Here is an 11,095-nt window from a genome sequence, read left to right on the forward strand (position 1 = left end):
CTCCTAGTGAGAAAAGTCTTCCTAATACCTAACCTAAACTTCCCTTGTTGCAACTTGAGACCACTGCTCCTTGTTCTGTCATCTGCCACCACTGAGAACAGTCCAGCTCCATCCTCTTTTGAACCCCCCTGCAGGTAGTAGAAGGCTGCTATTGAACTGTCCTCAGTCTTCTCCTCCAGACTAAGCCCAGTTCCCTCAGTCTGTCCTCGTAACTCCTGTGTCCCAGCCCTCAATCATTTTTGTCACCCTTCACTGGACTCTCTCCAATTTGTCCACATCCTTTCTGTAGTGACGGGCCCAAAACTGAACACAGTACTCCAGATGTGTTCATCACTCTCTGAGCCTGATGCTCCAGCCAGTTTTCTATCCACCTTACACTCCATTCATCCAACCAACCTGTAGTTCCTCAGCTTGCCTGTGAGAATGTTGTGGGAGACCATATCAAAAGCCTTGCTAAAGTCAAGGTATACCATATCCACTGGTCTTGCGACATCCACAGAGCCAATCATCTCATCACAGAAGGCAATCAGGTTGGTCAGGCATGACTTGCCCTTGGTGCATCCATGCTGGCTGTTCCTAATCACCCTTTTTTTCTCTTTCAAGTACTTAGAAAATGAGCCCATTCAATACAGAAGTAGGATTATTGGGCCTTTTAGTTAAAATTGTTGGTATTTGCATTCTTGCCACTGGAGGTCCTGTACATGTCATGCACTTTTAAGCTACATCGCTAATAGTGCTTTTTAAACTTAGTGCTTTGAAACTTTACTTCTGGAAAGCAGACTAAGTTACAGGAACAACAACAAGACACCCTAATCATCATCCACATAAAAGTAATTATTCAAAGCTGATAAAAAATGCATGCAATCTGCAAATGCAAGTCATTAACAGATAACTACACGCCTGAATGTTTTATGAAACAGATGCCTTGATAGGGGCTGGTATTTTGTTACACTGTTTGATGGCTTTAAAAATCATATAATGTTTGTCTGAGGATCATTCTACTTTAGCCAATGAAAAAACAAAGTTTAAAGATTATTATTGATACGTATTCAGACGGGCATGATGATAACTTATTAATATGACCAAACACTTTGAGGTTTCAGCTATTCCACTGGAATTCCCATATACACTAGTAATACAATTTTCTGTGTGTTACTTACAGGCAGTATGCATTTTATTTCATATGAAATAAATTACATATTGATTTTGATGAGAGCCGGACAGGACCTACTATATGCAGCATAGATCTAGTGGTGGGCTACAGGAGTATGATGTAAGGCCTGACTTCCATTTGTAGCTCTGCCACTGAATTTGCTACTGAAGTAATTTGCCACAGATAAATTCACCATGTTGTGCCTCGGTTTCCCCATTTAAAGCAGGGATAATGAACTTTACCTCCTTTATACCATGGCTTAAGACAGATGAAGGAAAGAATTGGACATTCTCATTAATGCACCATTGTATGAAATTTGTGCCACTGCCCTCTGGGTCGAAATGGAACGGATCAAGTATGTACTGTAAACCCCCTTAGGCTAACAGGGAAGAGTGGCTCTCCTGGCTTGCCAGATAGGAGCATTTAGAGCAGAGTGATATACGCTCTATTGCTACAGCGGCTCTGAAGTTCTGCTGCTGCTGAGCAACTGTCCAATAATCCTGAAGTCTGAAGTAGCTACTGATTGATTATGGTATTAAGAGCCTACTAACTTGATGAAGAAAATGGGATGTTAAGAGCTGATTTTTTTTTGGCATTGAAAGCATCTCCTTTGTTTGCTAAACAATCACATGGCAAAATGGAAGAGCTGAAAATCACATTTCTCTTTTTAAATTAAAGCAAAAAATAGAAACTTGTTGATGTTTGTTTGGAACTGAAATTAACCTGACAGCGCCCCTTTAAATCTGAAATGCATGTTGATCTGAATTAAAAGAGGAAGAAAGAGAGCGCATGCACATACTTCATCCTAGTGTCAGGACAAGTCTTGCAGCAGCTTACACATTTTAGGGGGTAGGGGAGTGAGCCTTGCCACCTACTGGACAGCTCTTGAGGAAGAGGAACTATTGTATAGGGGAATCTTGTAATACCTGCTGGAGCAGGGGGGAATCAATACAAGTGGCTGTGCTCTGGAAGAGGCTGGAAGTTGGTTACTGGTATTTGGAGAGTGGTTCTAGTAGAGGCCACCTACTAAAAGGGTTTTAATAGAAAAGTACTGCAAAAATGTCCCCAAAAATCCTACATGGGTTTAGTTTCCATTAGGAGACTGAAACTGGGAGACCCATGTACTTGGACTCAGAGACACAGCAAGGACCTAGGTCTCCTCTACAGTTTGTCCTCCTCTAGCCCAGTAATGTGCCATGGGTCGGGGAGATATAGCAGAGATCCCTGCTTGCTCCTTAATGGGCCAACTGGCCATGTCCAGAAGATGTTGGGAGAAAAGGGATCAGACCATCAGCAGCCCAGAAGGCAATGGGTAAGTAAAAAGCCCAGGGGTTGGTGAGAGGATCTGAGTGAATTATGTGCTATGTTGGAAGCGCTGACAGGACAACCTGGGCTTAATATTTAGTTTTATCAAATCAGAGTTTAATAAAAAAAACCAGTAATTTTACAGCTATGTTAGTGCTTTTCTTTCTGTTCTGATTACAGTTGCACTTTATCCAAACACTGCAACACTTTTCTGGTGCCTGAGAGCCAGGAAGTGAAACTGCCTACAGATAAAAGTCCTTTAATATTTTTGTCTTCCATCAATACATACACCCAGAGAGGAGAACTTAATAAGTCACAGTCCTGTAAATACTTAGCATGTGCTGCAGTTTATTCATGTAGAGATTTCCACTGACCTTAATGGGACTCATATATAAAAATGGTTTCCAGGTGTGAGTGATTACAGAACTAGGGACATACAGCATTGTTTCGTTTTAATAAAAACCCAAACATTGCTCGGTTACTAAAATGAGGAAACTAATTTTTATAAAGCCTGTCCTTAAAAGCAGGCAGCTATCTCCACTGGATGGAACCAAATACTGTACTGCTTCCCATCTCACTACTGAACAACAAGGAGCTGAAATGCTCCTAGTATCTGTGGGTTGTTTATCCACAGGCTCCTGTTATTCTGCACCAACTTTGCTTGGTACAAAAGGTAGGAATCTATCTGTCTCCCTCTTTGTTTATTGCTGTATTAAGCACCCAGGCAAGCAAAATTCCTCCAAATTTTTAAATTATGGTGCTTGCAAAAAGAGCACATGGTGCTATCTCCCTGCCAGATTTCTTTGAATTTGGAGTCTGAATATTTTCCAGTTGGGAGTGATTACTAGCTTCCTACAGACAACAAACCAGCACAGCAGCTGATTGGGAGAACAGTCTTTTGCAGAAGACCATTTTTTCCTCTTGAACGTGGGCCAGAATTTATAATTGGTATAACAATTGCCACACGGTATAATTACATGGTTACTGATATTATTCAGGAGCACATAAACACAGCAGAGTGGTTCTGGGATTTCAGGCTATTTAAGGGGATGCAGTCACAAACCAGTCTTTAGCTCAGTTTTAAATTTCTTGTTTCTTTATTTATCTGGTTTGGGCTTTATCCTGGTTGAGGAAGTCAGCAGTTTCACAACCAGGTAAAAAGTACTCTGCCTTGAAGTAAATAATGACTCTGGGTAGGTTTGGGCTTTGAAGATGGTAGCCAAGGGTGTATTTGGCAAAAGTGGCAGCCCACCTTGTAGCTCATGGTGAGCTCCCTGAGCATACTGCAGGGTTTTTTCCCTGCTTTTCTGAACTGATGGGGTTTGCACACAGGCTGTCTCGCTAGCTATGCCAGGCAGCTGTAGGGAGTATAGCATCTGCACTTAACTAGACAAGCAGACTATGATGCCTGGGAGCATGGTGCCTCCTTGCCTGCATAGGTGCTGCTTGAATTTCTTTTATGTGGGCAAGGCCCGAGGCCATTTCAGTTAAATACAGGTTTGGGTGTGGGCACAAGTCATCCTCAATCATCTATGTATATTGCTAGAGATTGCCAGGGGAGTTACTGTACAACTTCCTGAGTAAGTAACCCTCTATATCCCAGGTGAACATAGTTTGCATGACATCCTGCATGTCTTAGACTGTGGTAGCATGTATCAACTATGCACCCTGTAGCTATCATACACAAGGTCCTTCATTCTCTTCCAACTGTACAACGCCATGTAAATAACTGTGACTTTTAACATTCACTAATAACACTTTAAATCTGTCTAACAAATGTGAGAAGAGTTTGGCCAAGCCATCCATGCACTACTCCATCTTTGTGTGATGAAAGATCGGTTAGACCAGAGATGTTATGCTAACTGGTACAGACACTTACTAGCACTATATAGAAATGTATATTATACATTTTAAAGGTGGCATCCACTTTAGGAGATTTTACAAACTCTTGATTTGATGTTAACACCCTGGAAGTCCTGGTGCAGGCAAAGGTTTGGGTTTTCATAATACAGTCATGTAAAACATGATGTGATAACAGTGTTAAAGCCCTGTGTTTATCAGTTTGCTTGGTAACTAGCAAAGCAGTACAGCTGCATCCTTGCTGACAGGTACTGTGATAAGGGTACTGATTTTTCTAGCGTACGTGGAGACCAAGACAAACCCATGCCTGAGCTCTGAGATGAAGTGCTGAATGCCCTGATGTGAAGGAAGTGATGTTGCAAGTGCAGCTAGGTTCGTGAATGCTTTCCAAACTTATGCTTTTGCTTACTTGACATTCACTCGTTTTGACAGATGTAAATGCCGGCAGCAGACACTAAGCATCTATGTGACTTTCTAACCAGCCATGCTGGAAGAAGCAATGAGCTACTTTCTATATAGTAGATGTGGTTTTGTGGGCATCCTTTTCAGGAACTGAGTGCAATAATTTTACACAAGGCAGCAAAATTCTGTTATAACAATCTACTTGAGCCACCCCCAGTTTGCCTGTTATAACCAAAGGGTTGCTACATCCAGACCCATTAAAGTGAAATCCATAAATAAAGCATGCGTAGGGGCAAGATTTCCATCTAGCAAGGGCAGATCAAGTGTTGTAGGCATATTAACAACAGGCAGGTCAGATGGCTAATAACTGGCTCAGAGGATTTTCCACAAGCTATGTCATGCTTTACCTGCATCTCAGTGGCACTTGGGAAAGGGTGGAAATCTTTCCTACCATTGAACACAGCAGGGTGCTCAGCAGTATGTTATGGCAACACTAGATATTAAAAGAAGTCCTGTAGTACACAGAAGAGGTTTTTGATTGGATTTGCTTTTATGTGGGTTCTGTGTGGGAACATTTGTGTGGCAGAGGACTTTAATATGATACAGTAACTGCAAAAACATCAGAATGATCTGGCTCATGTTTTAAAAACTTGGGCCTTAAACTAGATACATAGATTTATTCTCTTCCCTTGCAATCACGCATGGAGTTACATTCTGTTCTCCCTGATGAATGTGTGGCTTGCACTGAAGTGGAAATTGTGCAGCGGAGAGAATAATATTGTAAGACATTCCAAGAGCCAGTAGAGCAGAACAGCAGACTTGGGTCCTGGCTCTCTGGTAAGAGATTTAGAAAACATGACCCATGAGGAAAGGTGGAAGCAGCTGAGTTTGTTTGGTTTAGAAAAGGGAAGGCTAAAGGGACATGTGATGTATTTTCCAGCATATAAAAGGTGCTTATAAAGATGATCAATTGTCCTCTATGTTCATGGAGTAGCACAAGAAGAAATAAATCTACTTAGTTTTCAGTGAAGATCTACATTATGTGACACAGATGTTCAAAAACGTAGGCTGACACAGTAGAACTGGCCACCAAGGGAGCTTGTGGAATTTCTTTCCCCTTGGAGGTATTTTAAGGGCAGGTTAGACAAAGATCTGTTTTTGGTTATCTGATGGCTTAAGCCAGGGCTGTCAAAATCCAGTGGATCTCCTGCCCCCATTCCTTCCTCATCCCCTCAAATGCCTGATCCACTCATGCCAGCCAGTCCAGGAGCCTCATGCTGTGCAGGTCCTGGTCCCCTGGACTGGGCGCTGTATGCAGTGTGCATCCCAGACCACCTGGGGCAGGTGCCGTGTGCAGCCCAGAGCCCAGAGCAGCTGGAATGGGCACTGAGTGTGGCACGTGGCATGTATCCCACACCTTGCCCATGGGGCTGGGTTGACATGTGCTGTGTGTGGCACCAAGGGGCAGCATTCATAGGCCATATCTTTGACAACCCTTGGGTAGGCAGGCTCAATCCTGACTTCAAGCAAGGGACTTGACATCTTGGGAGGCTGCTTCCAGTTCCATGTTTCTATGTTTCTTAGCCTGATTAGAACCAAATTCTGCTCTCATTTACTTGGCTTATCAATCTTGTCTGTGTTACTGTGTCATTAATTTACTTCCAATGGGATTGCTTGTAAGGATTGCTAATCCCACTGATTAGCTTAAACAAATGATCTGTTGGCTCTAGCTGGCTTTCAAAGCTAAGGGCTTGTCTACATTAGGGATCATGGAACCTATGTGGGTGCATTGCATTGGTGAAAAATGGACCTGTCGAGTATGGATTACTTCAGTAAGGGAGATCCTGCAGCCAGTGTTATGCAACTGGGTTGTAACATAAGATGATGCTAGTTGCAGCTCTTACAAACATATATGCTTTGAAGATTCATGAATCCAAACCCTTCATATTAAGATCTAGCCACCCTGAGGCTTTGGAAAAGTTCAGATTGTAGATAAGGTGGCAAAAGTGAACCCCATGCAAACTCAGCATGTTGGGAAATAAACTGACTGCTGTGACTGGGGTGGATTCCAGCAGGTATGATGACCCAGTTACATCTCCCCTCTGGCTGTGGGCCACAGGCACAGTGATCTTTCTGAGCTCCCAGCTCCCTGCAGGGAGCTTGCCTAGCTCTGAGTGCACCAGTTGGTCCATGCAGGGACCAGAGCCCCTACTTTCATACAAGTCTGATACCTAGAGGGTGAGCACTGCTACTGCTCGCCCTTCCCCTCCCTCTTCCTGCAGACAGAAATGAAAATTACATTGGTGGCATACAGGAAGTAAATTGAGTGTCTTCCATTCAGGTTTTACTGATCAGGTCACAAATCTGTTTACTGCCCAGGTTTTCAAAAAAAATGTATCCGTTGCAGAGGCTAGTAAGCTTTTGCAAATCTGTCCCTCTGTGTGTTCAAGGTGTACAAATGACACACGTTAAAAGTCTCATGGCACACTTACTGCTGATTTATATCAGTATGTGTATCCTTTTTAACAGTTCTGGCATCAAGGCTGAGGCAGGCACAGACACTGAAAATGAAATGTTTTTCCTAGTCTGGCAGCAACTAGGACTGATGTACATTGGTAGATTATGGAAATGTGCTGATTTGCTTCTTGTACTGAACCTTCACTATGCAGGCCTGTAGAGCCAGTGCCTTTCACAAGGAAGGGAGTCAGTACCATTCCAATGGGTACTGGAAAGGTACCCATTGGTACAACCCATTTAAAAAAAATTAAAACTAACATTTAATTTCCATGGCAACTTCAAAGTTGCCATGGAAAAAGTTCAATCAAGAGGTCTCTATTATAGGTTCTTCTTGGATGCTTGTGTGCATGCATATGAATGTGTATATATGGCACTGCATGCTGCAGGACAGTAGCCTACCTATAGATAAAACAAAAAACAAGCACAGACCCATCATCAGGTGGGGTCTGTAGAGATCTGAGATGCAGCAGACATCAGACTATATGCTAGACAGGGAGGCACAGCTTGCAGAGCTCTGAAAAGTCTGACAGCACATTCACAGCTGATTGATATCTCTTTGTATCAATGTGTTACTCTATATTTAAATCAGGAAGAGACCTTGGCTCCAGTTATGCCAAGTATCCAGAATCTGAGTCTGCTTTTCCTTTCTGATAGTTCTAGAAATGCCTTACACCAGTGGTTTTCAACCTGTGGTCTGTGGATCCCTGGGGGTCTGCAGACTGTCTAAGGGGTCTGCGAAAGATGGCCAGGATTGATCAGAAGTATGTGAATACCCACACTTACAATTCAAAGGAGCCTGCACCTCCATTCAAAGTTTTTTTTGGAGAAAAAAAGGTTGAAAACCGCTGCCTTACAGCAAATGTTCTCCTGGATACTGGTATAAGTCCCATGGACTTTGGCAGGAGTTGATCTCAAAAGGAAAAATAGAATTAGCAATGGTAGTACAAGAGAATATACCCACTGAAACATTACTAAGGGCTGAGTTCTTGAAAGTGGAGTCAGATTGTTTAATTTTCTTTGGAACTGTTGTATTCTAGTAAAGTGCTCTGCTGTATGAGGTTTCTCACCCAGCATTCACAAACAGACAAACCCATTGCTAACACGCTCCATCACATCGTGCAAAGATTCTCTTAACAGACAGCTTTGGAACAGCATGTCTATTTGCTACCACTGAACTGGAAAGGACAAATGCTGGGCGTAAGGGGACTATGTGGAAAGCACAGATCAATCAGCATATTTGGCTGGATTCAGCAGTAGAGTTGAGATCTACTGATTTCTATTTAAACTGATTATTTCCCTCCTCCTCCTCAGGAGTCCTCTTTTTTTCTGATATTCAAAGACTGGTTCACAAATCAGGTTGGACCCAGCAAAATACTCCTTCCCCCACCGAACTGAGTAGTGATGTGCATGGTTAATAGACTCCAAAATGAAAGATTGGCTCATTGCTATATAAGGTACTTATTTCTTCAAGCAGCAGGAAATAAGGAATTCCACAAGCCACGTGTCTTCACTTCTCTTTCTCTTGAAAGAATGCAGAATTAATGTTGGCCCCTCAGTTTTATCCTTTTTCTTTTGCCTCTAGACTCTAACTTGAGTTGCAAAAGTCCTGCCAGTCCTCTAAGGGTGCTTGTACATGTTATGGGGGGTTTAGTCCTCTAAATTGAAATGGTGGGTATTTGTGATGATTAAAAACCCACCGTTTCAATTTAGGGGCTTCCATCATTGTTACAGCAAAGGGCCTGATCCTTTTTTTTTTTTTGGTGAAGCTGCCTGCTTCTCCTGTGGCTGGGGGGCAAGATGCCAGTGGGATAAGTAGCCCCTGAGCTGTGGGGGGCCCCAGTCCTTCCCTCCACAGTGGGTGGGCTGCCAGCAGGGTGGGGGCTGCCCAGTTCAGGCTCGGGGAACAGTTGGATCAGCCTGGCTGCTGCCTCTGAGCTGGGGCAGCCCCTGGCCTGCTAGCAGTCCATCTTGGTGGCCCCAGGGCGTGCCACCACCATGGAGGGAAAGACTGGGGCCCCCTGCAGCTCAGGCCCCTGGCTGCTAACCCCCTGGCCACAGGCTGGCTCTGTGGTGGGAAAAAAAAGGATCGGGACCATTGCCACTTCTATTTTTTATTTTTTTCCAGCAGAGCCTGCCTGCACAAGCTGCCAGTGGGCTGAGCAGCCCTTGAACTGTGGGGGGTACTGGTCATTCCCCCTGGGGCTGCCTGGGCAGGTAGCTAGCAGACCGGGGGGGGGGGGCTGCCCCATCTTGGAGGCAGCACCCATTGCTTCTGCCTTCAGCCCACCTCTAAGTTGCAATGTTACAAGTCGCTATGTTGCAAACTAAAGTACATGGGGATGTGGTTTAGTTTGCAACATAATAAACTAATTTAAACTGCAACCCCCCCTTCATATAAAGTTGATGCAATTTAACCACAAAAACAGGCAATTTTTGTCACCTGTACAAGTGCCCCAATAGTATTAACCAAGGACTTGTCAAGGCCATCAGCCAGCTGACAAAACGTTGGGCCTCGGCCACCTTATACAGGGGTCACAGCAGCAGTCTAGCTGTGAGAGGCTTTGTCCTCCACTAATAATGTCTCCTGCTATTCAGCTCATGTTAACAGAAGTTCAGTGTGAAAGTCTGCATGTTTATTACAGAGAAGGTATAGTGCGCTTATATTCACATAGTTCTTGCCATGCATTGTTTAGGTAGTGGATGTTTTTCAGAGATGAATCCCAAATTTGCAAACATGAAACTGCAGTAAATGGGTATGTGAAAGATTAGCCATACACCAAACAACTTGTAGCTTGTGCATCCCTTGCTGGGCCTACAATTGCAGCAACTGCACAGATAAATGTCTGTTAAGTCTTGCTCATGTTCATTCTGAAAATCAGGGAATTCATCTCTAGGTGATGGCAACTCTCAAGGTGCCAGAGGGCCTTGCTTGCCATTGTCTTCAGTGAAATGGTGACTGGACTCAGCACTGTACGCTGTCAGACTCCCAAGTATTAGGAACAATTGCACCCTTTGCTCACAGGACACAATGTCCGCCAGTAAACAGGGAGCCCAACCTTCCCTGACTGAACTAAGGAGTTACACATGAGTAATACTGCTGAGGCCCTCAATAAAAACCCCATGCAGTTTTGTCAATGGCTCTGAGTGACTCACCTGATAAAATAGAGGCAACTGCAGCAATGATGAAGGAAACAATGACCCCAGGCCCTGCCATCTCCTTAGCAACCAGGCCCGATACTACATACATGCCAGTGCCAACACAGCTTCCAACTCCGAGTGAAACCAGGTCTACGGTAGTAAGGACCTGGGCCAGCTTGGTCCCATGAGAGGTGGTTGTGCCAGTCCCCTCTAGCATGGACTCTACAGGCTTGGTGCGCAGAATCCTGGAGTGCATGGTGTACCATGTGGCACCCCACTGGATGCGTCTGGGGTCCAAGCGTGAGAAGAAGCCACTCATTGTAATGGAGAGGGATTGAGACCAGCAAAGCAAGAGAGTTCAGTAGGGTTTGATGGCAGATCTCAGCCACATCAACTTCTGATAGCACCTCGTTCAGAGAAGGTCTGGATTTGGAGCAACTTGAAGCCACATCCTTGCATATGAAGCTTTTATTTCTTTGCTTGGGTTCAGGCTCCTCTGTGGGAAGTCTGTAAAAAAAAAAAAAAAAAAAAAAAAAAAAAAAGAAAAAAAAAAAAAAAAAAAGAAAAAAAAAAAAAAAAAAAGAAGAAATTTGCACTCACAAAACTGTTTGCTGTTAGTGTGTGTGTGTGTATATGTGTGTGACAGACATACAGAGACTTGAGGTCTTGATTGTATTTCCAATTCAGCTGTCACACTTCCTACTGCACTCAAGGAAAATT

General features: G+C 43.7%; 1 protein-coding gene across 1 annotated transcript in view; it reads right to left on the reverse strand.

Moving 5' to 3' along the window:
- The window catches only part of SLC7A14 (solute carrier family 7 member 14), a 52,180-nt gene extending 41,303 nt beyond the window's left edge, over window positions 1-10,877 (reverse strand). The window contains exon 1 of the mRNA XM_019503290.1: window positions 10,391-10,877. Coding sequence (XP_019358835.1) covers window positions 10,391-10,694 — 304 coding nt within the window. The 5' untranslated portion in view covers window positions 10,695-10,877. The remainder of the gene's footprint in view (window positions 1-10,390) is intronic.
- Window positions 10,878-11,095: the final 218 nt, after the last annotated feature.

Source organism: Gavialis gangeticus, unplaced genomic scaffold (genome assembly GCF_001723915.1).
Source record: "Gavialis gangeticus isolate Ggan-Ray unplaced genomic scaffold, GavGan_comp1, whole genome shotgun sequence".
Taxonomy (NCBI): Eukaryota; Metazoa; Chordata; order Crocodylia; family Gavialidae; genus Gavialis; species Gavialis gangeticus.